General features: G+C 37.2%; 2 protein-coding genes and 1 non-coding gene across 3 annotated transcripts in view; 1 reads left to right on the top strand and 2 right to left on the bottom strand.

Annotated features, from left to right (window-relative positions):
* Positions 1–27,908, bottom strand: part of LOC134661306 (proteasome subunit beta type-6) — a 265,514-nt gene that overhangs the window by 105,429 nt on the left and 132,177 nt on the right. The gene's annotated exons all lie outside the window — the stretch shown is intronic.
* On the bottom strand, positions 808–12,089 carry LOC134660790 (uncharacterized). Its single transcript, XM_063516578.1, has 8 exons — positions 11,922–12,089; positions 4,662–4,770; positions 3,766–4,062; positions 2,887–3,111; positions 2,301–2,537; positions 2,103–2,186; positions 1,435–1,520; positions 808–1,042 (listed from the first exon to the last, which is right to left on the bottom strand). Exons 2-8 carry the CDS (start codon positions 4,761–4,763, stop codon positions 898–900), a joined length of 1,176 nt encoding a protein of 391 aa, XP_063372648.1. The 5' UTR covers positions 4,764–4,770; positions 11,922–12,089; the 3' UTR covers positions 808–897.
* On the top strand, positions 3,620–3,691 carry Trnat-cgu (transfer RNA threonine (anticodon CGU)). The gene has a single exon. It is a non-coding gene; the product is annotated as a tRNA-Thr (tRNA).

Below are 27,908 nucleotides of genomic sequence, written 5' to 3'. Positions count from 1 at the left end.
AAAATCTAAGAAAAAATCTCATGCCACGAGTTTGATGATAGCGACATTAGTTTATCTGTCGAATTCAAGGCACGATTTTCATTAGATTTTACACCTCTTTTGCTATAAATCCATCATGACTAGAATCAGGCCAAGCTAACTCAGCACAAAATTTACAATAACAAGTGTGAAGTGTCACCAATGTCACCAGACACGTGAAATTTGTATTATTACGTTATTAGTGATACTTCCACACTTTGCACGGTGGATATCGATACAGAGTTAGGTTGGACGGACTCTGTAAACTAATAAAGCCAGCATCAAACATTTTTTTAATTTACTTATTATTATAACTTATCTTGAAATCAAATAAAAAATAAATGTACACGTATAATTTGAGTCTTTCTAAGTCACAGTTTTTAAGTTGCCGCACAATTTTTGACCTACAATAATAATTAGAGAATTTTGAGTACCTATCTATTGGGATAGGCGTCAAGATTTGTGAAATAATTTTATATATAAAAATATGTCCCCGATAATAATAATATTAAAATATATAGGTACCTATATACGTTTAGATATAGTACAGAAGAAACACGTGAATATATATGTATTTACGAACCAGTAATACAAAATGCCTTATGCACGTTCGTCCTATTTCATTCAATCCCATTTATTGTTAGCAATACCGATATCACACGTCACGTTTGCTTTTTACCCTTAATTCGACGCCGTCAAAATTTATTTTCTATTCCTTCTTTTTTTTTCTACACATTTGACCTTTTTTTGCATTTTTTTAAACCAGGAACATAAGAAAAATAAGCGCTAATGAGGTTTGAACTCACGACCTTTTTTCGAATCAAGGGTTTAAAGAGTGTTATAACGAGACTGTGGAGAATGAGGAGCAGTTTGTCAGCATTACATGTAGAGATCAAAGTCGAATCCGTTGCCTCCGCTGAGGTAGTCGTAGAGGTAGACTGCCATCTCGTCGAGCGCGTCGAAGCGCGGGTCGGGCAGCGGCTCGTCACGGGCCCGCGCCGCGCGTGCAGAGCGCGACAGCGACCTGTCACAACAACTATTTAATGACAAACGGTTATAGAATGTATATAGTAGACCCTATATTGTGCAATAAGCATAGGGCCGTGTATACCTATTGAAAAATTACAGATATCATCGGCCATTTTGTTTAATATTTTTACGAAGCCACGATTTGATTTAAAGCCTGCCAGATATATAAAATTATTCATATTTAACTTTTTTAATAATTTATTTATAATAAAAAAAACAATAACACACATGTACTTCAAAATTAAAACTCGTTTATAGCTTGATTTTAACAAAAATTTAGTTATAATATTAACCATCTTGGTTCGTATGTTTCAGTGACAAAATAAACCCATAACTGCTGTTGACTCTGCTGTTAAACGCTTTCCGAATGTCTGAGGAGCTACTGACCTAAAATCAGTGTCGGTGTCGAGCTCGTCCTCGCTGGTGAACCGTTCCCGAATATCCTTCATGATGCACGCCTCCAGCTTTTTGTGCTGTTAACAATCATCATTTAAAACATCACTGACTATGCACATACTGCATTAGTATTATTTAGCCATCCCACTAACCCAAGGTTAAGCGGTTAAACCGTTAACTCAGTGTCAAATTGTACTGATAACCATGGTAACTCCTGGGTAAACCTAAACTCTGCTAACCACGGGTTAGTGGAATGGTGCAAGTGGCACTTAGGAATATAAAAGTTAGTTCCTTTTGCATCTCTAAATAGAAAAATGGATGGTATGTACGAGTATAATGGATTTTTATCACCTCAGTAGCTCGAACAAGTAATCCTGCCATCTTCGATAACAGTGAGCAAAATTAGAATTTACTGAGAGCGTGAGACAAAACGATTTTGAAAATGTAATGCTAAGAATTGCCATTTTACCGTTTCTTATATAACTTTGTTTTTTCTTTATTTAAAACTTACATGTAAGAATTAGGAACATCCAAAAAGTGACAAATTTGTAACATATTAAGTATGGCGGTGAATAGTGTCAGAGACGATATCTGATAATGTCTACAATTTATCTGTGATATCGTTCAGATGCGTGGAGCTGATGTTGACCGGACAGTACCTTGTAGCAGCGGAAGAAGAACATGGGCTTGATCAGCTCCTGGGACAGTGGCGCCACGTCTCGTTTAGTGTCTGGGACGCATTGCTGTAACATAATTAACGGTTACCGCATGTTAAATTAAATGCATATTAAAGTATACATTAAAATATCAATCATTTAGGAAATATAATTAATAAATGTATTAGGATAATTATTTACTGAAAACTTCTGGCAGAACTGCAGGCCGTCTTGAATGTCGCCCTTAAGCTCGCTAGAGACGGGCAGGTTGGCGATGCGCTGCGTGATCTGCTCGTAGTTGGGCTCGAGGTTGTGGTCGATGTAGCCCAGCTCCTGCATGACGCACGTGATGTTGCGCACGCGACCGCCGCTCGCCCCCGCGCCCGCTCCGCCGGTGCGCGAGATTAACTCCAGTCTGTCGCGTATGTCCAACTCTCGCTGGATGTAATAAGTACATACAGAATGCGTTAAATAAACACTTGTCACATTCACTGCCAGTCACTCGCTAGGCGGATTTTCTGTTCGTTTTCGCTACAAGCGGGAAAACCCGTGCTATCTGTCACGCTCGTAGCGGCAGTGAATGTGTTTAGTACAACATACACATTGCTAGAGGGTGTTACTACAATTACACGCTGTAGAGAAACCCAGTTAAGTACGAGTAGATATACTTAAACTTTATTAAGATACACTTTAGCACTACATTTTGGAAAAAAACATGTCGTATGTGAGTACCTACAGCACCGCAGTTACGTACGTATGAAGTATATTCTTTATAATACATACTTACCGACATTCTATTAGATCCAAAGAAGCCCGGCTGCTGATAGTAGCCTTGCGGATATTGTTGTTGGTACGCGTAGGGATTATAGGACGGCATTCCCGGGGGGTAAAACAGACCGGGCGCGCCGTAAGGGAACTGGTAGAAGGGTGTCGCAGGGCTAAACGGTCTGAACTGAGAGCTGCCGGGCATCATGTACGGGGGCACCGCCGGCTGCTGCTGAGGAAACTGCGACTGGAAATTACAAATTACTTTAATATATATTTCTTAATTAATATATATTTCTTTATTGATCCCTTGAATATTACATGTTGGTATGTACATATGTTGAATATACATTGTTAAGTTAAAATACCCTCTTTATATAACTTAGGTAGTTAATAGATTAAATTTATATATCAACATTTAATTTAATAGGTATATTTAGTGATATGTACCTAACTATTTTAAACAATATATTTATTATATTCACTATAATTTTACCTAAATTCGTAAAATAAAATATGTAAATTTACTAAAGTTAACGCAGAATAATTTATTAAAAACCTTTGAAATGCACGGATGTGAGTGTAGTAAACGTCCTTTGTGTTCCAAGTTGTAATGTAAGAACTTCGCTTCGCAAACACAGAACTAGTTTGTAAACTGGTTCAAAAGTACATTATATGAATTTTCAATATTACACGTTGTTACTAACTATACATATTATCCAAGCTATTTTCGCCTTTTGACCTGTGAAGCTATCGCCTCTTTAGCTCAGTGGTAGAGCACTGGTCTCGTAAACCAGGGGTCGTGAGTTCAATCCTCACAGGAGGCATTGTTAGCGCTGATCTGAATGGACATAAATTTTTCATATAGGTATATATCTATAACATTTGTTTTTGTATTTACCCCATGTGGTCTAAATGCAAGGACCCCTCCTAGAGACGACCCTTTAAGAGAATGCGAATCTTGATTTGGCAAATCATTCTCCTGGTTGTGTATAGCGCCATCTGTGGGCTTAGTGATGGTTTGCGAGCTCGGGTCCATGGCAAAGCCAGGCGGCAGTTTCCCCAGCAGCACCGACGGCGGGAGATGCAAGTTCGGCTGCGAGTCGAAAGATGGCGGTGCCGAACATTTTGCATATGCGTCCTTCATTTCTTGTCGAATTTGTTTTACTACTTCTGGACCAAAACAACTTTCATAAATCTGAAAAATAAATAACGATTTCATCATTATTTAACTTTAGTTAACAAAAATCCCAAATCTGCTAAAATGGATACCTTTCATCCTTGCCTGGTTATATAATTACCTATCTATTATTGTAGTACCTATACGGAAGTGTGCCTATATTATATGTATAGAATGGAGTTGAGATATGAGTATCCACAGTTCTTACCGACCTCCATCCAGTACAGATCGAGTAAAATTTCGATTTTATTACCAACTAACGTAATTAGTAAGGAATTAAAAATTATGTTGTGGATTTAATTATTATTTACATTAAATCGTCAGGGCGTCAAAATGATTTGAAGTCAATTTATGTATCGGCGAAAAACACAAAGTGTGCAGACCAGGGATCGGAACCGGTTTTTTGCAAAAACTTACAAATAACCATATTTTTCGAATTATTTTATACTCGAAATGTAGGACTCAGTTGTGTTTTTGGGTTACGACTTCGTATTATTACTTATTAGATTGCCCAATTAGAAATGAAGTAATTAGCAAAGAACGAAAAAAAACCGTTTCCGTTCCCATACAAAAAATACCGGTATCCGATCCCTGGTGCAGACTAAGTACGGTTTTACCTTCATCATTGCATATTTCTTGATGAACCGGTCGTCGCTGCTGGCCGTCGTGTGCACGGCCCAGCAGAATAGGCACGCCAAAAGAACTTGTCTCCGAAGCATCTTTCAACTGACAACAAAAAGAGTAAGTTACTTAAGTAAATAATAAGTACCTATATAATATGAGTAAATATATATAGAACTACGTGTTATATTTTTTAAAAACTCCTGTTTGTACAAGCGTTACGATGACAAGGTATAGACACCTATTGGTTGGTTCTAATTCGTTGGATTAATGGAGTTAAATATGAAGAGTACAATACACGCTACTATGACATCGGTGCCTTCATGCACATTCTAGACAACCCAACACAGCGGCGTAGCGTATAGGGCCGTCTTAAACTATGCTGGGGCCCCTGGGCACATAAGAATTTGGGGCCCTTTTGGAAACTAACATTTTTTTACTATGATCTTCTGATTATTATGGGTTATCAAATATACTGTTACCGTCTGTCCTTGGGGCCCCCTGAGGATGGGGGGCCCTGGGCACGGGCCCCGTGTGCCCTTATGGTAAAGACGGTACTGCGTAGGTGTTTGCCGCCCAGGGCCGATCAGAAATTTGCCGCCCCGTTTATGATCAATATTAGTTAACAGACAAGAAAAAGTTCGATAAAAATGGTAGAATATAAAAAGTAAGTTCAAAAACTAAATCCCGAAGTCTTAACTTTGCTGGCTAATCATACGTAGTTGTTTTTTTTAATTTCATGCAAAGTCTAAGTAAGTATCTCCCGTACTCGTTATTAATTAAGTGCTCTTTTTTATATGCAATTACAAGTAGAAGTGGAGTCCACCGCAGGGTCATTGCTCCGAGCGGCCTTGCTCCAGGTATGCGCGCGCGCTGCGTCCCGCATCTGACATCGGCGATAGGTACTTGCGTAATGATGTTTTCTTAACATCATTGCGCAAGTACCTATTCGCTAGCTAATTATGTAATAAGATCACTATATTATCTGTATTTCAATATTTTAGGCATACCTACAGCTATAGGTACCTACTATAATTAATTTCCGGTTCCAAATACTCGTAAATAAAATAGATTTTTATTTTAGTAGTTTTTTAATAGTAGGTACATTGTGCAACTGCAAGTGATATATTGTAAACGAGAGTCTATAGATTCACGACAGCCGCAAGCTGACTATGACTCATGGTTCAAACGTTAGATGGGCATTTTCGACTTCAGAGCAATTAATTCCGAAAATATTTCTTTTACAAAAAAATCGTTATGCATACCTCTATTCATTGTTAAATATATCTCCAACGACATCCCACACACATCTTCATTTAATAACAAATATCTTAAGAAAAACAAGTGATTTAGGTAGGTAGCACATGTTGATGTAAACATTAATTTTTTATTTAGTCATATATACCTACTACTAGAAAAAAAGCGCTGGTGGCCTAGCGGTAAAAGCGTGTGACTTGCAATCCGGAGGTCGCAGGTTCACATTCACACCCCGGCTGCGTTCGCATCCAATGAGTTTTTCGGAACTTATATGTACGAAATATCATTTGATATTTACCTGTCGCTTTTCGGTGAAGAAAAACATCCTCTCGAAGTCAGTCGCTTTCGTTAAAACTAGAAATATTGAAAAATATTCGATAATACGACCGCATGCATGAAATATATTATTAAAGAAAACCGCGCGCCGGTCATCGGACACTCCACAAGGAGAAACCCAGAACCAGCGTAAATATATTGTTAATTGTAAGTTATTCCGCACCCCATTTTTAGTTGATGTTTCACTAGTATTGTTTTGAAATAAATGTGAAATAGAAACTTGCATTGCACATGTTTTGTCCTTAAAGTTTTCCATGTACCGATTTTGATTCGTTCCGTTAGTCATAAATAATAGTGTGAATAGTGAAACAGTTAACGTTGTCTAAATTTACATCCGCCATACCAAGGTATTTATTAAAACGTGAGAATCGACCTGAGTGGGTTCACGTCAAATTGCTGAAACCGTTACATTGTTACGTAGTGAGACCTCGGTGGTTGCAAGTGTTACCATAACCATTGGTTATGGTTCTATACGGTATTAGAATAACACTCACTGCAATATCAAACAGTTTTTATCATATAATATGTTTCTAGAGTTCCATAGTCAACTATGTGATACAGTTAAATTGTGTTTTTTGAAAAACAAATGATACAGACTTTTATGAATATAGTATGATACCTTTGGGTATGGTGCTTTACGCACACTAGCGTCCCAATCCCTCCCCCTGCCGCAACCCCCCCTTTTAGTATTAATTATGTCCCGGTTGACAGTTTATTATTATTTTTGGGGAATTTTTACTACATTCATAAAATTAAGGCTGGCTATAGGTAATTTGTTTGTCTTCGCCATATATTAGAACACAACTTAACCGAATCATATGAGGAACTCTTAAAGTTTCGCCATGTGAGCCATGTCCCATCGTCCGCAGATTAGCTCAGTGGACGTTACACAACCATGTAGCATGGGGTTCCGTCGAATAGGTCTGTCGACAAAAAACGGGTCTAGAAAAAATAATCGTTTCTCACATGAGACATCCCAAAAAGGAAGTGCGTCTACATTCACAAAATATGAAAATATTCATGAAAGGAAACCTAACTAAATTACTTTTCATTTAAAGTATATATTACAACATGATGATGGAGCCTTTTTTAAGTTTTCGTATAAAATAATTCTTTTTAGTAAAAGTATCCTTCAAAAACTATTGTTGCTGACGGGTGGTTGGTATCCCAGAGATTTGAAAAACCCCACGTCCGCGTTAACTTGCGAAGCTGGTATGAATGAGGCACGAATCATCTTTAATAGGTATATACATGGTTTAAAGAAAAGACTGAATGTACCTAGTTAGGTGACTATGTTTGAGAGAATATTAATAACCACTATAAGCTATTGCTAACAGTGCACGAATTCAAATACAATTTTCTACGCAGCTCGAGTACCTACCTATATTCAAATGATCAGGTTTTTTGTGAAGTGATCGAGCTGCGAGATCCAGTTAACGGATGATTGCCCTGTAAATATAACGATAAAACCAACAATCAAAGTATAGGTACGTAGGTTCATTTAACACGAAAATAAAAGTATATTTAACTAGCGACCCGCCCCGGCTTCGCACGGGTTAACAAATTGTACACAAACCTTCCTCAAGAATTACTCTATCGGTAGGTGAAAACCGCATGAAAATCCTTTCAGTATTTTTTGAGTTTATCGCGAACATACAAACATACGAACAGACAGACGCGGCGCGGGATTTGGTTTTATAAAGTGTAGTGATAATTGATAACGCTGTAAGTAATCTCAATAAAAACATACCCTCAAACGTCTGCTTACTCTATTTAATTCTGAAAAAGTTAAAATTTGCCTATGTCCATAATAGCAACTTTGTAAGTAAAAACAATGTAAAATAACTTAAATTACTGCAAATTTAGAAAAGTTATAGTTACTTCTATGCTCTTCTTTATTTCGACATTATGTATTATTTAATTATTAAAGCATACGAGTAGGTATATGTTGATCATATTAAAAATGATTATAATATATTTATCGCCTACAGAGTAAGATACCACACATACATACCTAGGTACTCATAGGTGACAAGATTAGATATGTACATAATTGGTAGGTACTGCTATGAATTGGCCTGGAATGAAATAAAACTTGGCAAAATTATTTACGTTTTTAGGGTTCCTTAGTCAACTAGGAACCCTTACCTATAGTTTCGCCATGTCCGCCTGTCCGTCCGAGGCTTCGCTCCGTGATCGTAAGTGCTAGAAAGCTGCTGATGGATATATAACTCAATGAAAAATCACATTTTTGGGTACTTATGTTTTTTTTCGCTTTTATTACGCTATGGTGTGGGGCGTTGCTGGATAGGTCTTTCAAAACGAATTATCGTATTATCGGAAACAACCGCTTCGCAAGAAATAGTTATTTGTACAACAAGAGATCAAAGTTTGATATTTCTTCGAGTGCTTATTTTGAGTACCGTGTAAGCGAAAGATTCTATAGTATATCTCGTGTAGTTCACAAAATGTTTCACCTCAGCAGTGGGAACATATTAGACAACCTGAAAAATGTAATCCTCCTTCATCACTTACCTATTCACTCATGCTTTCTTAGATATACTAACAATTAAGTTGAATTACCACAATCAAACACAAAAACAAAACGTAGTAAATCTCAGTTAAATAGGTAATATATGGAAACAATGACCATCAGTTGATTGACACTTCAATCGACAACTTTTTTTTGTAAAAAAAAAAACATTGTAAGATACGGTCCGAATTGCGGATACTTACTATTTGTAAACTATAGTAGAGATTCTTAAAACTATAATTATTTATTTTACGTGATATTCTGTGTATTTTTTGAGTTCATTATTGTAATCGTACAATAAACGTAAAATATAGTGTTTTTATCAGTTATTATGAAATCTTACATTTTATTTTCATTAATTAATTATTAAGAATCCATATTCGTATGTATTTTGGAACGATGCGTTTTGACGTTTTTCGGGGGTCTATTATAAACCGTCAATGTACCGTTGAATATAGTTTGAACTTTTTTGTCTCTTTCTTTTTGCTAAAGACCTGAAAGGGACAGAGATAATAGAATCCAAGTATTTCGAACTTGTATTAGACCCCGCATGTTGAAATGACATTTGAATATTAAGGTCACTTGAATGTCATTTTGTCTCACTCAGTGAGCAAAATGCGGTTTTGCTCACTGTTTTTAAGTAGCAAAGTACCCTTGTTCGAGCTGCTTAGGTGAAAAAAAATATTGTTTCCCCCCTTCTAACTCTTGAACTATCAGTGTAAATATGAAACAATCGTGCAAGTAGAGCTTAATGAAGACATTCAATGAAAACTACAGCGAACATCATCAGTTAGGTATGCCATTTTTGAGTTATCGTAAAAAACCTTCCTTCTTAGTAAAAAGACACATAAAGCGCTGCGAAGGTACTCCATTTTGCTTGTTATGTACTTACACGATACTTACTAATAGCCCCCGTCCAAATCAGCCTATTGTGACGGACGGGTAACTACGGAACCCTAATACACTGAGCATGGCCCAGCATGCTCTTGATCGGCTTTTTTTTGATTATTAACAATTTACGTTGTCTAGGTTTGGGCACCATTATAAGTATTATAACATTTAGGCTTATTTTATTATTAACCGGGTAACTAAAATATTAAGCAGGAACATTAATTGGGCATATAATAATATAATTTGGCTGTGCATTAATATTTTAGCGCCAATAAATTTATATTAGCCTCAAATATACCTAAGCATCATATTATTTAAAAAACAGGCAGCAAAATCAAACCACCCAAAAAAATAATAAAGAACTTGAAGTGATAGGTTGGCGGCTAAAATAATAAGTTGGCGACTAGTATTGTAAAACGATCATAAACGGTAGTTATAGTCGAAATTCCTAATCATGAAACACCTAATGGCCATTATACCATTAGGTCATTCAATTTTTAATTACTAATTTCAATAGTTACCACCACTGTGTTCTGCCAGAGTCAAAAGATAGGTGCGACGACGAGCGAAGCGAGGTGGAGCGTGTTAGGTTGACCGTGTAGCGTCCAAACAAAAATAAATATTTTAAAATAACTTCATTTTTGAATTAGTAGATATCCGTATTATTTTTAAAATGTGCTTCATCGTCTCCAATGTAATAATTCAGTTAATAAATATATAATAAATATATTTGATACCTGCCTAAACTTAAACAAAAGATGTAACGGCATTAAATTACAACTCATATTTGATATATTTTAAGGCTTCGGTTTTGTTGTCTATCTATTAATTTTAGTATCCATTTCCCATTTTATTAAACTACCAAAAATCGATTAATTAGTTGACCGATTTAGATTTCATTTAAAATATTCTACAACATGCATAGAAATTCAGTTTTGTTCTTTTTTTTTCAAATAAGAGAATGCAATTACTTTAGCGGTTTGTTCAGTCATTTTCGAATGTATTAATACATACTGACTAATAAATTATTATAAATAGTTATTTGTTTTACAAGGGGGAAAAGTTGTACAAAATTTGCCCCCGAGTGAAACACATAATTTTTCACCACACCAACCAGAAGCAAATATTAAATGTAAAATATCAAACAAAATCAAACCAAATCAAATCCAAATGAATGTTATTAAATATTTATCATCCAAAATCATCATTTAAAAGTCAATTCTACCAGCAAACATAAGAAAACAACTCAAAATTTGCATTTGATTACTTTGCCTCACATGTGAATAATATGCAACTTTGCTATCGGTTTTTGAAGTGCAAAGTAAACCTTTCCGAGCTGGTGTTGTGAAAAATAATAAATAACGTACCTACATATTATAAATGATGAGAACATTTATTACCTCGCATAGCACAAGTAGGTATAACATAAAGTAGGCAAATAAAATGTTTTTTAATTATCATATTAAACGTTGTTACTTTACTAATATAAGTACCTACTAATATTTCTTTTTAATTACCTATGTCTAAAAATTTATTGATATTGGTATAGGTATCTCTTACCTCAGTTAGTTACAATCGGCATAATGGAATTTCTGACGGCGTAGAATATACATTTAGGTATTATGTACTAAATGGTTAATGGTACAGTCAGCAATACTATTGGCTAAGCACCTTTGCATACAAACTACTATACAGGAGAGGGGGGGGGGGGGTCTATTCTTCTATCTATAACTGAATGGGTATAAATATCTGCACTGCGACGATAATATTACAGATAGTTTAATATTTATGCATATACAAGTATTTGTCAATGACAGGACGATATGGGAATATAGCTGTAGTTAGTTACGGTAAACCGGGGTGACTTTCAAATGCAGGGGCGACTTCGATATTTCAGTTTTTCAGGTAAACAAGAATGTATAAAAATCTAACTTGTTACACGAACAGTTCGGGAAAATAATGAATAATGCTAATTTAGTGGCAATTTTAAAACTATCAAAGCATCCCCAAAATTTCCTAAAGTCACCAAGTCAGTAGTGTCTTACACACTAAAATTTTACTTGTTTACCTCTACCTGTCCACACGTAAGTCACAGAAAAGTGATAGATAGTAGTCATAATATTATGAGATTATCAACTTATCACAGATGACAATATATTGCAAATTTAACGAACTAGATTTTCCTGACACGAGATTTAGTAGATACCACGCAGTGATACAAATAATGCAATAAACTTACCGCGAGTAAAGAACACCGATCACCGTTTGTAATAGCACTGGGTGCGCTGCGCAAGTAGGTATGCGCGCACAGGAGGAGCAATGACTTGGACGCTCGCACTTGACCTTGCGGGAAGCGAGTAGACGCGATTCAGCAGCCTGTACTCGTTTTATACTTAACTTACGCGCTGACACACGGCCTTTATAATTGATCAACAAATTTAAAAACTTTTCACAAAAAAAAGATAACAGACTTCAAAAAGGATAAAACAAAATATTATCCTTTTTTAAGTATGTACGTTACTAACTGATATGTTTGAGGTCGGTGCCAAATTTTGATATAGGTACATATGGCATGATTTTCTTACGATTCGATAAAGATGCGTGAACTGATAAGTAAAACACATTAGTGTACAAAAATTAAAACAAAATAAGAAAAAAAAAACACTCGTCAATAGTACCTACAAACTAGTATAAAGGCGAACTATGTAGTACCTACCGATATTTGAAATTGGCAATATGATAGGCGTACCAAACGGCAATAAGGCTCAATATTTTATTAGATAACATATTTGATTTGTCAAAAGTTAAAGTCATGTAATTTAGTTAAATTGTTTTATTAATCTATACACAGCTACATGCAAAATGGGCTTTACTTGTGTTTTTTTTACCCGCGCTTCATTAACTGATGTAAATACCTGTCTACACATTTATAACAGTGAGGTATACATATGTATTTTTAGTTATATGGTTAGGTAGATAGTAAAACAAGACTCTTTTAACTAATTATAAATCGATGATACACTTACCATAGGGCAAGCATTGCTAGTCTACTCTTTCAGACCACACCACACCTCATTGGACACGGCTCATTCAAAGCAGTTTTGTCGCAGCATTTTTTTTAGCAGTCCAGTTTTCTATTGACCTTTTTTTCACCTTTGAAATACCTAACCAAGATTATTCGTTGTGGGTAAGCCGTGTAAGGTAGTAGATAAATATTTGTAAGGCCTGACTCGACAACCTTCACGACTAAGTGTCCGTGGAGGTTCTAGACCCATCCATTTCTAAATGGCCTACCGCGTCCCGCGGCGTCCGATGTAAACTAAAAAAAGAAGCAGCCGCCGGTGGATCTGGCTAAACTGGACATGTTAGCATGGTACTTGCTTTACATGTACCTATGTAGGTTCACTGAAGTTGATATAGGTACATAGTTTAAATTTTTGCCCTATTTTCTTAAAGAAATTGATTTTTTTAAATACTATCTTTTATTTTTTATATGAACCTCGAGTGTTCCACTGCTGTGAAAAGGCCTCCGTTCTCCCTTTCCACGTATCCCGGTCTTGACCCGTCTCCCAAGTTCCTGTCAAAGGCGTCGAGGTTTTAATACTAATTTTATTAAATAAATATTCGAGAATCTGACAGCTAGCCTTTTTATGTTCTAGGACGCTTCTCAGTAGTTCTGGTACAATACTTATTGCCGTTTAGTCTCCCCTCTATGAAATGTGGCGCAATCACAGTGTTCGATACGCATCTCTTCTTGGTGTAGGTTTCGGCAGTTTCGGGAAATAACCCTAAGCGAGAAAATTGCGCCATCCGTCCATAGAAGATAAGTTTCCTGATTTTCTTGTAACCACACTGGTAACCACCGACAAAACTCAACTCGTCTGCGGTAGTCTGCTAAGACTAAGTAAGTCCTGCACCGGCTAAAAGTGATGAGGATGAAGTCCTGTAGTATTCGATAGCTTCCAGACCACAGACAAATAATTGGCTGACGTTGAAACGCCTAGCCGCTGTTCTCTGGCTGTCTAGTACGGGAAGTAGTGTCACCCAATGTATGGGAGGTGCAAATTTTCATATAATTACAGATCGTCATATAATTTTGGGTTCCCAACCTTGATAGATACTGGCTAGATTTACCCATTTATCAGATGCCATTTATTGTTAAAAACTGAACTGAACTGACTTTTCGTCATCGGTCTACTCGGAGCTACTTAAAGGTTACATCGTTTTGTTCAACTTACGAACTGACTACTGAACTTGCGAATTACCCCTTTCTGAATCATGGATCTACGAGATCCAAATTCTGCAAGGAGTCGCCAAACAACGCCGCAAGCAAGTGAGAGAATGTCACCTCCAAGCAAGCGAAAGCGTCGACCACTGAGTGCCACAGAAAAGGTAATGGTGTTACCGTCTACCTATATACTCACATATACAACGAAAAGACTGGTGAACAAGATGTGTTTGAGAATAAAGGAGTCAACAAAAATTAGTGCGTCTTAAAAACGTCGAATCTCAAGGACCACAGTTTTTAAAGTTTTAAAGGAGCACAAAGAAAAAGATAACTTTAGTGTTCCCATGAAACCAGGCCCAAAATAGATTTTAAGGAAAAGCTGGATGAATTCACATTCGCCACAATACGCAGAAAAGTTCACATATTCTATGAAATTAATGATTCACCGACTGTGGCAATGGTAACCGTTTTGTCAATTACATAGAATTAGTAGACTGTAGTAGTGAGAATATAATATTGAATCCTGAACAAAGCTAATGACAAAGAGTAGCAAGTGATTAAAATAAAATACTGAGCGTAGTGAGGGATTCAAGTGTTAACGTTCACGTTGAAATTAATGTAGCATATCCTTATAGGTCCTGCAAGTAGTAAACGATGATGAAGATTTACCCCACTTTTCGTTATCAAGTATGAGAAGGATATTAAAGCATTTGAATTTCCAATATCTTCAAAAATCCAGACGTAGTATGTTAATCGAACGCCAAGGTATAATTTCTTGGCGAAGAAATTACTTACAACAAATTAAAGACTACCGGAGCCAAGGCCTTCACATTTATTATCAGGACGAGACATGGGTCAACATGGGCCTCCGTAGCCTAGTCGGTAGTGACCCTGCCTACGAAGCTGGAGGTCCCGGGTTCGAATCCCGGTAAGGGCATTTATTTGTGTGTTCATCACAAATATTTGTTCCTTAGTTATGGATGTTTTCTATGTATTTAAGTACTTATATGTATCTATATTATTATATATATCGTCGTCTAGTACCCACAACACAAGCCTTATGAGCTTACCGTGGGACTATGTCGATTTGTGTAAGATTGTCCCATAATATTTATTATTTATTATTTATTTATTATTTAACAAAGGTAAGAACAATTTCAGTATTTATCTATCTATTATAGCCTCGTAAGAGTCGTAAGTCCCCGTGTACTTGTACAAGTACAATAGTTATTTGTACAACAAGAGATCAAAGTTTGATATTTCTTCGAGTGCTTATTTTGAGTCCCGTGCAAGCGAAAGATTCTATAGTAGATTCACGAGCGTAGCGAGTGAATCTAATTTAGAATCTTGAGCGTAGTAAGGGACTCAAAAGCGCACGAGATGTAAATATCATGTTTTCATTAAAGTTTGAGCCATAATATTATATTTTTTAATAGTAAATATTGTAAATAATCTTAAAATAATTTAGTCATATTTAATTTCATTCCAGGACATACCCTGAAGAAAGCGTGGACAGATATGAATGTCCTTACATCACGGCAGGCATTCTTGGAAGGCTTGACCACAGGCCTAAAAGCTCCGTCGGGGAAAGGACAGAGATTAATAATAATATCTCACATTGGAAGCGAAGAAGGTTTAGTGGAAGGTGGCTTACTAATGTTCACTTCAAAGCCAGGAAAGGCCGATTAACATCAGGTTATGAATAGTGCTTGCTTTGAGCAATGGTTTCGGGGCATACTTCCAAAATTAAAACCAGGTTCAGTTATTGTAATCGATAATGCCCCGTACCATTGCCGAAAAGAAGACACATTCCCAAACATGCATTGGAATAAATCAAGAATAGTAGAGTGGATGAACTAAAAAAAAATAAGTTTCCCAAGAACCGCAACAAAGAGCGACATGATAGACATTGCACTGCCCACAAAACCTAATTGTGATCTATATGTCATAGACGAAATGGCAAAATAACAGGGCTTCACAATCTTGTGGCTGTGAGCCCCCATACCATTGTGAGCTTAACCCTATTGAGCTTGTATGGGCACAGGCTAAGGCTGAGCTCTTGAAATAAACAACTTGCCCCAAACCTGCATACTAACATCGAAATTTGTCAATATCACATCCGCAATCCGCACCTCCTGATTTGATCGGTAACGTCACAATCTTACAATCGAATCAATCGTTTTTCTCGTCACATTCATATAAATCGAAATCGTTTGTGACCCCTTTATAATTATCACATGGGTAGTTTTTTATCGACAAACACATGTCAATTTAGTTCGCGAGTTTCTGGAGTTTAGTTTAGAAAAAAAGAGCAAAATGTCGACATTCGAAATGAACGGAAATATACACAATACTAACATGCAATGCAAAGGTCTAACCTACTGCTGCGAAAGTGCAAACGCCGGAAAACGAAGGCGTGTGTATATTTCCAGGCTGCTCCCAAATCGACTTCAGGGCAGTACCGAACGTTGTAAAGAAATTTCCTGTGTAAATTAAACTTTTTAATATCATCTGGGACACGTGTCTGCAGTAAAATGGCAGTAAACATTGTAGAGTAGGGGAACAAGCTTGGACGGCAGTATTTCTATTACCCAACAACCACACGGATTTCGACGCCCGCCATGCACAGCATATCGATCGCCGATCTTCTGAGATTGTCCCTAAATATGGTTCACAGTGTGGTGGCAGAAATAGTATCTAATGTAATGTAGTAAAAATACTAGAATAGAGACTGCCAGTCGGAGTTTCAGTTAAAGACACTAAACTAATTGTTGGAAACACACTTTGGCCAAGACTGGAGGCCTCGTTAGTGTAATTAAAGTAATAATTATAAAAAAAAGTCCTTAACCTGTCGAATCCCACGATATGACGTCACCATAGTCCATAAGCGTTCTGGCTCATATATGAGCCGTGGGAGCTGACAGATTAATGATTGAGAAGAGATATTGAATTTTCTTATCGTTTAGTAACAAAAAAGAAATAAATAAAAAGCCTTTTATTTCTAGCAAAACATCGATATTTGGGTGATATTAGGTACTTAGCGAGTCTCCAGTAAGCAATGAATTCCTTCTGTTCACAAGTTAAATAGAAGATACTTGGTTGAAATTAGGAGCCCATACATTGAGTTGCACTCAAGAAAAACAAGGTATCAAGGCAAGGTTTTCGAGTTATGGCTGCTGAAAAACTGTCTTTCCTTAACATAAGTGCCGTGAATTTTATATGAATTAGTCCGGTAACGTTTTTTTCCGATTTCGCTTAACTTTTCGATACTTACTATTTTGCAGCAACTTGCAATACTTAGGTATAAGTTTGTATATATACATATTTTGTACGGAATCCTAAAAAGCAACATACCCGTATAGAGTACTAGCTGTTGCCCGCGACTTCGTACACGTGGATTTGTATATTGGTGGTTATATATTCTACATTAGCTTATAACATTATGCAGCAAAAGATCGCAGTAGAACGGTTACCGTGGAATGGGGTTACTTTGATCAATTTCAAAATTAATATTTATTCATCTCCCCGAATATGCAATCTAAAAATAAATTTAAAAAATGACAATATCGGTTTTTGGTCCTCTATCGATTTCACCAATAATATTTTTTTAAATACTAAATTAGTACTAATGTGTCCTTTGAAAAAAAAATTCTAAAGGAGTGATCAACTTTAAACTTAGTTTGGGGTTACTTTGATACCCACCTTTTTTTCGACGGAATTCGATAGTAACCCCTATAGGGACTAAAACTTCAAAACATTACAAAAAAATCCGTTCGCAGGTTTAGGATTTATAAGGATTTTATTGCCTTTGGGGTTACTTTGACAAAGAGAAAAAAGATTAGCTTAGAAAAAATCAACTTTATTGCAAAACAGTCTCATATTTTACTTATTTAAGGTAAGAAGCATAATTGAACAATAAAAACCTATCAAAATGTATTAACAATATGTAATAACAATACGATGATGTACGGATGCTTGGCGTATTGACGGCCTGCCTTCGACCACTTCTGTCACAGCCCGGTTTAAAACTTTTTCAGAGTAGTTGCTATATGCTCAGGCATTATTCTAAAACAATAATACAAAAATCAGTTAAAAAACCTTCAATATCTAAATAATCTAAAAAAACTATATGTCGTCAAAGTAAACCCTTATAGGCGATCAATGACACCCCATGCCACAAAAACCGAGATAATAAAATGGCCGCCATGATTATGATTTGCAGCAAGAATCGATGTTATAAGCCGATACATGCCTGATTCAATGGATTACATCAAATTTATGTATTTGCTTTATAGAACATTGTACATTAGAAGTTATACAGGCTATTAAAAGTACACAAAACTGATACTTGCATATTTTAATTTTTTTCCCATCGATCGACAAGCTTGATCCCACGGACACAAATCACTAACTGACAGTGACGTTCAATCTTGCCAACTGTAAAAAAAACAATCCACAGGGTGCGTTCAGAAAGCGTAATATTCGAGTTTGAACACGAAGTAAAGTTTTTATCAAAGTAAACACAGGATTAAAAGTAACCCCATTCCACGGTAATCATTTGTTAATTTAATAATATTTTCATATATTATACAACGCATGAGACTTGTCTTTCACAACCTACGAAGTTTCAAGCCCCTAACTCAATAAAATTGTTCTCGATATAGTCCCTCTCAACCGCCTTAGAAGATTTTCATGCCCTCTATTTAATAAAACCTACTACCTAACGACCTATTTATGAAGTTTGAAGTTCCTAGCTTTAAATAAAATTTGAACCCTATACAAACTTTCAACCCCTTTTTAACCATTTTAGGGGATGAATTTTAAAAAACGCTGAAATTACTTTTCTTGTATTCTAATACTAATATGCCTTTATACGATTCAAGTGCCGCACTCAAATAAATGTTTGACCTCCATACAAATTTTCAACCTCTTTTTCACCACCATGGGGATGAATTATCAAAAACTCTGAACTGAAATTAGTTATCTTCTCTTTTGATAAAATACGTTTTTACGAAGTTTCAAGTTTGTAGCTTTAAATAAAATGTTAACCCTTTACAAACTTTCAACCCCCTTGCGACCCTTTAAGAGATGAATTTAAAAAACGCTGAATTTACTTTTCTCGTATTTTAATAATATGTCATTTTACAAAGATTCAAGCCCCGCACTCACAAAAATGGTTACGAAGTCTCGAGTTCCTAGCTTAAAATAAAATTTGAACCCCATACAAACTTTCAATCCGTAGTTAACCCTTTTAAGGGATGAATTTTATAAACACTGATATTACTTTTCTTGTATTCTAATAATATGCCTCTGTACAAAAATTCAAGCCCCGCACTTACAAAAATGTTCGATCTCCATACAAACTTTCAACCCCTTTTTCACCACCTTGAGATATGAATTTTCAAAAACACTGAAATTAGTTTTTGGCCGTTTTAAAATAATACCTTTTTACAAAGTTTTAAGTTCGTAGCTTAAAATAAGATTTGAACCCTATACGAACTTTCAACCCCTTTTTAACCCTGTTAGGGGATGAATTTTACAAAACGATGAAATTACTTTTCCTGTCTTCTAATAATATCCCCAAGTACAAAGATTCAAGTCCCGCGCTCGAAAAAATGTTTGATATCACCACCTTTTCACCACCTTACGGGATGAATTTTCAAAAACGCTGAAATTAGTTTTTTTTGGTATTATAATTTAATACCTTTTTGCAAAGTTTCAAGTTCCTAGCTTAAAATAAAATTTGCACCCCAAGACGAACTTTCATCCCCTTTTTAACCCCTTAGGGGTTGAATTTCCAAAAACGTTGCAATTACTTTTTTTTGTAATCGGCTATTATGCCTTTCTAAGAAGTTTCAAAGCATTTGTAATGGATTCAAACTTTTAACCCCTTTTAACCCTGTTAGGGGATGAATTTTCCAAAACGCTGAAATTACTTTTCCTGTCTTTTAATAATATTCCCAAATACAAAGATTCAAGTCCCGCGTTCGATAAATTGTTTGATATCCATACAAACTTTCAACCCATTTTTCACCCCTTTAAGGGATGAATTTTCAAAAACGCTGAAATTATTTTTCTTGTATTTTAATAAAGTACCTTTTTACGAAGTCTCGAGTTCCTAGCTTAAAATAAAATTTGAACCCCATACATACTTTCATCCCCTTTTTAACCCCCTTAGGGGTTGAATTTCTTAAAATCGCTTCTCATCTCTTGTACACTTTATAAATGTAATCTGGTGTGCAAATTTCAACTTTCTATCTTTTGTAGTTTCGGCTCTGCGTTGATGAATCAGTCAGTCAGTCAGTCAGGACACTTGCATTTATATATACAGCGTGTGTATTCCATACGGGCGTATATTTTAATAACGATTAGTATAGGACCTAAGGAGCTTAATTACATTGTTTTTTTTTAAGAGATAAGATTTTTTTTTCATACATAATAATTGAGCACGCAATGTATTGCGTCCGCATCAATTAACGTACCTAGCTAATTGTCGAGTGTATACTGTAGTTTCCTAAATGGCAGTTAATACCATTCTCATTTTTTTCCACTTTTTATTTTTCTCGTAAGCTTCATTTATCAATAGCAATTATAATCATCTCATATTTACCCATTCTATGTATTTATTAGTAGCTTATTTTCTCGATATGTTTTTGAACCGTTTTCATATTTACCCATTCTATGTATTTATTAGTAGCTTATTTTCTGCCTGACATAACAACAACAAACTATGAAAAACGCTGGGGTGTCCATCAAATCTGGAGTTCGTCGGACTGTTTCTTTTCAAAAAACATTTCCTTTGCAACTTAACTAGACGGAGCCCCGCTTCGCGGGGCTCCTATTTCTGAGCGGTTTGCCCTTCGGGCATCTGAAGCTACCTAACGAACCTAACCTACCTAGCTATTGATTTAGTGAGACGTCCGTGAAAACATTACACTTTGGGGAAAAAAGCGTAGGTAGGTAAGTAGGTTAGGTTCGTTAGGTAGCTTCAGATGCCCGAAGGGCAAACCGCCCAGAAATAGGAGCCCCGCGAAGCGGGGCTCCATCTATTTAAGTTGGAAAATATTGCGAATGGTTACAAAACATACCGGGAAAATAAGTTTTTCAAAAAAAAATAGAATGGAAAAATATGCGAATGACTAAAGTTGCTATAGGGAAAGGAAGATTACGAGAAAAATATAAAGTGAGAAATAATGCGAATGGTATTAACTGCAATTAGGAAATAACGATTTTCGGAACATACAGTATACACTCAATTGTCATATGATATGACGTTTATCACGTCAGTGTTTATTAATTTAAGTAACAAAATAAACCACAGTGGTGTTAATGTGTAATTATTGTAATTAATTACAAATTCGGATCTCTGCCATCCCGTGCGGGAAACGGCGGATATTATTCAATAAAGGTCGAAAATAATTACTCATTACTTTATTGCATAGGTTTCTTAACTAATCACGTTGATTTACCCGCCTTAGGTACTTGTTTTCTACGTGACGGCCACGCAGTTCCATGCAAGTGATGCAGCGACGGTAAACAGACTCTCTTACACTTCTCATATTTGTTGCTCGTAATCATTCAAATACTTCAGTTATTTTGCCCAATAATGCGATCTCCATGTATCGCTCCCCAAACATTGACAGCCCATCGATACTGATGCCCTGTTTCCCTTAACAGGTGTGGATTTACCTGCGACCAGTAACATATGGCTGTTTCGTTGGTTCCAGACACCGTTTCTAGTGAACGTACTTTCGTCGGTCCAAATGATGTTTGATAAAAATCTGTCATCTGCTTGTCGTTGGTCACGTATCCACGTAGAAAACCATAATCGTGGCAAATAGTCCCTGTCCAACAAAGCGTGTACTTTTAAAAATTGGAACGGGCGTTGCCTGTCCTTTTTCAAGATGTTGTGGATAGTCTTGTTGTTTACATTAAACAGTCAGGGGAATATATACCCTAGGGCCAACCGGGCCATGGCCCGGGGCGCCATCCCTCAGGGGCGCCTAGCGGATTGCATTTTGTTTTTCTTCCTTGACTTCTGGGGTGGCGAAACGTATTGGCCCGGGGCGCCAAATTTCAAAATACGCCCCTGTAAACAGTCGTCCCGCTTCTCTGGTGCTGCTCTCCGGGTGCAATGAGAAATATTGCAAAATGTTTTCCTCTACTCGTCCCGGCAGACGGTCATTATTTTGCTCTCCAATGGTTCTTCCAATGATAGGTAGACCATCTCGAATACGCTGAAGAGCATTGACGATTACTCGTGAGTTTCACGGAGTAAGCCTGTTCGGAAATTGCTCTCTGTACAACTCTAAAGCTCTTCGGCCGCGTTGTTGAGCTTCGCCGTAAATCAAAATCATATCAGCGAGTTCATTAGAAGAAAAATTCGACGGTCGCGGCATTTTCAACAATTATTTTTATCACTGACGGCAACATGACAAATTATGTCAGGAAAACACATAGATGGTATAGTGGAGTCAATATAAAGTTACATTAATTGCACAGTCAAATGTTTCTACACGGGTGAATTATATATCATATTGAATACCCGTCTGCGAATTAACAACTTGATATCTGTTCCCGTTTTTGAGAAATAACATTTTTTTTATTTTAGATTTTATACTACCTAAACAGTAATTTCACACTAGAGATTTTTTGAAGAATGGGCTATGAAGCTTACACGACTACACGGTCAGAATTTCTCCCGACAATAATATTAATTATAGATTTAATGAAAAAAACAATAATTTTGTAAGTTTTTCGTGACCGAGAATATCCCACACTGAGAGAAAAGTTTACTATTGTGGTTAATAGTATTTGTTTCGATCATGTTTAATTTATCTGCCCGAGGAACTGCTATATTCGCAGAATAGCAGCATGATTTTGGAAACAAACAGCAAATAATGTTCTACACAATTAATGGACACTTCTAGTTTTTTGGCAGTAACTGTACAAGTTATTGAAGAATAACATACTTATTTTTCTCGCAATAATTAAATCAATTTCCAGCATAAAAAGTCAATGAAGTATGCTGTATTTCCAGGCTTCCACAGAGGCCAAGTCAAACTTTGTTTAAGATGTCAAAATATATCATTTTGTTATCATTCGCCCAACCGTCTCGCTCGCACCAATACATATTTCATATAGTACGAGTGAAATGCACGCGCGAATGATATAAAATGACATCTTTTATAACAAAGTTCGAATTAGCATCAAGGTATATTAGAAAAATATACCTTATGACTTATGGCATTGCGTTAAGGTTTAATAATTCAATGCATAAAGTGTCTGTGTTTATGTAAAAAAATGATAGGTGTCAATTTTTATATCTATTCACAAAACGTTTAGAATACAGGATGCACAGTCAGTTGTAAGACTTCAAGGGTCGTATCTATGATACTGGATCTCAGGCTTATTTGGTTAGTAAGTACCGTCCACCAAGTTATACTTCGAATAGCCACCCGGACAAATTCCAAAGCTAATTTCGAATTTTAAAATTTGACAATTCACGAGAAGAGTAACGTAACGTCAAAGGATATGTTTGTCCCTTTTCAACGATACTGTCATCCGATGCTTGAGTAGAGTGAAACTAAAAGAAGCAAATGTCAGCAATTCGTAACGCTTAGTTTTTGTTAGCGATAGCGCATCGCGACACGAGAACTAGTATAAGCCTGGCCCTCGATTACGTATAATTGCAAGGAAACTTGGGATCAAGTTATCTTAGTCAATTTAGAGCAGTTGAAAATCAACTCATTGTGAAATTTTTGAACGTTTACAAATAATTTGTTGGATTAAGTAGTAAAAGTGTTACAGTATGTTATATATTTGTGATCTACTCACAAGGCCCTTTCATTTGGTACCCCACATGGTATGTTTAAAAGAAAAATGGTAAAAACTTTGCGTCACAGCAACTACCCTCACCACTTTCGCGCTTGTCATCTCATATATTTGTGTTCAGGATATTATACTGAATACACTGATACCAAATATACTCATATCCGAGACGACATGAGCGTAAATTTTTCTAGAAGACTTTTCGAGAAAAGGCCAGGCTACAATATCTTTACAGGTTGATTGATACTGAGTGTATTAACACCATGTTCACCCATATCCAAGACAAGACGATATGAACGAAAAGTAACCTAAAGCCACCCTACCAACATTTTCGTAACAATGAGAGATTATTTCTTGGAAATAATGTTGTAATATAAACTCCTTGTAGAGCACCTACCTGCGAAGAGATCGTGCTGTCAAAGTTGTTAATGATTTAATATAATATTGTTAATTAACTAAAGTTTTATTAATGCATCATTTCATCTTATACACCGCGGGATTTAATAACCCGAAAGATTTAAACCACGTATTTTTGACGACAGTACGAGTAAATAATGTAATATCAACATGGGTACAATTATATATTTTAATTAAACTACTATTTCAGTACAAATTAAATCATATTAATTTACCGCTTCTTTGTGAACAAACCTTTATTCAGAGAGTGAGCGAGTTTAATTAATCTCAAGTAGAGAAACAGAGAGCGAGCATGACATTTCACGAATCACTCCGATATCATACGATGCACGGCGAATGCAGTGACGTGCGTTCCATGACAAGAAGTGTCAAGTTATGTCTAGGATCATGTTTACGTTGAAATTATTTCAATTGATTGGCACCTCAAAATACCACAAATTGTATCAAAACTTTATTAATTACTACAACCGTAGGTACAGTGCAGTTATTATTGTTGAAACTTTGCGATAAAATCTTTTCCTTTGAGTGAGGTAACCAAAGCCATGATTATATCCGAAAGAAATCATGCCTCTTATTGTTTTAACTCATACTACAGCTGGAAAGGGATGATTACTTTGTTAAAATCAATGAATGACCTTTTGTTAAAAAATCGATCATGCTTATCAGTACGTATTTTAAATTCTCGATGTGTTGATTTAATACTGAGTAAAGTAAAATAAACAACTATGTTAAACAATTACGCTTTTTTATTAATTTAATGAATTAGATTTTCGAAGTGTGTACCACCGTTTTCAGCACAAAGATTTAATTTTAAACGGATTTCATTATTTAGGTTTACAAAAGTGTTCTTTATTTCTTCGGAAGCCGTTCGAATTTTTATTAATAATTATTTTCCAGAGTTCACTGGTGTTGAGTATTCCTTCCTTATCTTTCAGAGTTCCCCATGGAAAAAAAACCAATGGCGTTAAGTCGGGTGACCGGGCGCGCCAGGTTAGGACGTTGCTTCCACGGCCAATCCACCTCTCAGGGTATTGTTCGTCTAGCCAATTTACGAACTTCTAGGCTGAAGTGGGTCCGTCGTGTCGGAAGTCGCTGCACATTGGTAGAATTGGCGGGAAATTAGAGCGTCTCCCTTCGGGAACTCGCGCGTTCTGGTCTCTTGCCAAAGCTATCCAGGGGAATTTCTGCACGCCATCTTTTCCGCCTCTGCACATGGGAAATGATTCGTTGGCCCACGACGCAAAAGACAAAGCCGATCTCTTGGGTAAACTCTTTGCGTCCAACTCGACTTTGGATGACGGGGGATACGCGCCACCGACCATACCGCGGTGCGAGAGCTGTATGCCGGATATCCGGTTAAACCAAAGCTCCGTGCGTAAAGCACTTCTCTCCCTCGACACTCATAAGTCGAGTGGGCCTGATGGAATCCCTGCGATTGTGCTGAAGATGTGTGCTCCTGAGTTGGCACCGGTCTTAACTCGTCTTTTTCGGCTCTCTTACACTTCTGGCGTAGTCCCAACCTCGTGGAAGTCAGCTTTGGTGCACCCGATCCCTAAAAAAGGCGACCGCTCAAACCCGTCCAACTACAGGCCAATAGCTATAACCTCCCTTTTCTCGAAGATAATGGAGTCCATTATCAACTGCCAGCTCCTTCGGTACCTAGAGGATCACCAGTTGCTTAGTGACCGACAATACGGTTTCCGTAGAGGCCCCTCGGCTGGTGATCTTCTAGTCTACTTGACACATCGTTGGGCACAGGCGATCGAGACAAAGGGTGAAGCATTGGCTGTTAGCTTGGATATTGCGAAGGCCTTCGATCGCGTTTGGCACAGAGCACTTCTTTCGAAGCTACCATCCTATGGGCTTCCCGAGAGATTATGTGTATGGGTCAGTAGCTTTCTAGCAGACAGAAGCATAAAGGTCGTAGTTGACGGTGAATGCTCAGACCCTATGTCTGTGAATGCTGGTGTCCCCCAAGGCTGTGTGCTATCACCCACTCTATTCCTTCTGCATATCAATGACATGCTGCAAATCAGCGGCATTCATTGTTATGCTGATGATAGTACAGGTGATGCCTTTTACACCGGCCGCACCAATATCTCTCGGGAAATCGTCATCGAGAACCGGAACAAACTTGTGTCTGAAATTGAGACTTCCCTAAAGGAAGTTTCTGAATGGGGTCGACTTAACTTAGTCCATTTTAACCCTAGCAAGACACAGGTTTGCGCGTTTACCGCAAAAAAGTTAGAGTTTGTCGTGTCACCTCGTTTTGAAAGCACTCCCCTGAGTGCCGCAGCCAGTATCGGAATCCTTGGTGTCGACATTTCGAGTGAAGTCCAGTTCCGCGGTCATCTAGAGGGTAAGGCTAAATTAGCCTCCAAGAAGCTCGGTGTGCTCAACAGATCGAGACAGTATTTCACACCGGCCCAGCGCCTACAGCTTTATAAGGCGCAGGTTCGCCCACCTGCGCCTTATAAAGCGGCGAGGTCTGGTGAATACGGAGGATGCTTAAGGATATCGAACCCAGCATCACGTATTGCAGCCATTGCAACGGCGGACTTGTGTGCCGGTGCATTGTCCTGATGGAACAACACAATTTTCGAGAGTTTACCTCGCCGTTTTTCACGGATCCCATTGCGCAATGTTGCTATTTGTTTGGCATATAAAGAGCCCGTAATAGTGGCTCCATGCTCGAGATACTCAATCACTACGACCCCTTTACCATCCCAAAAAACAGAGCTCATGACCTTATCGGCAGATGGGCCCACCTTGAATTTCTTCGGAGTTGGAGATGATGGCCTTTTCCATGTCATAGACTGCAGTTTCGTTTCAGGGTCGTAATGATGGAGCCATGTTTCGTCCATTGTTATAAATCGCGCCAAAAAAAGTTCCCGGTCTTGCTGTATCAGGTCCAAAGCTTCTTGACAAATCTCGACTCTAGTTTGTTTTTGCGTGTCAGTAAGTATTCTGGGTACCCAACGCGCTGATACCTTTTTCATACCCAAGCGTTCATGTAAAATATTATACACGCTCCCCGTTGAAATCTTTACATTTTCAGCAATAAAACGAACCGTGACACGACGATCCGCCAAAACTAAGTTTTCGACTTTTTTCACAATTTCTTCAGTTACTGCTTTAGTAGGGCGTCCGGAGCGGGGGTCATCCATGGTCGATGTTCTTCCACGTCTAAATTCGGCGCACCAACGTGTAACTGTCGAATACGGAGGAGCATTAGACCTTAAAGTGTCCCGTAAATCTAAATTGACTTGGTCCGTAGAAAAATTTTTCAAACAGCAGTATTTGATAACGGCGCGCAGTTCAATTTTCTCCATTTTCGCTAACGTATTCAACAGCATCGCAAAGAAATCGCCGTATTTTTTTTTTAAAACAAAAAACAGTTAGTTTTTTTTTTTCATGGCAATCAGCTAGGTAGATTAGCTTTACCGGCCAGTATTTACTTTCCTAATATTTAAAGAGTTTGCATCTCATTCTCATTATATATTGAACGCCCCTCGTATAACGGGGAGTGCTCCGAGGAATTGTTCGGATTAATCCCTGCCGCTTCTTTTCGCCATCGCCCTACGCGACAACATTACCATCTTCACCACTTAGATGGTTGGCAGTCCTCAACTGTGCGTTTCTCCAGAAACTTCCTGCCTCGCACAGCCAAACTATGGAATGAACTATCGCCTGCGGTATTTCCGGACCGATACGACCTTCAAACCTTCAAGGAAAGAGCGTACTCCCATC

The sequence above is a fragment of the Cydia amplana genome, chromosome Z (assembly GCF_948474715.1).
Source record: "Cydia amplana chromosome Z, ilCydAmpl1.1, whole genome shotgun sequence".
Taxonomy (NCBI): domain Eukaryota; kingdom Metazoa; phylum Arthropoda; class Insecta; order Lepidoptera; family Tortricidae; genus Cydia; species Cydia amplana.
The sequence above is the reverse complement of the archived record's forward strand: the minus strand, read 5'-3'. Positions and strand labels throughout refer to the sequence as shown.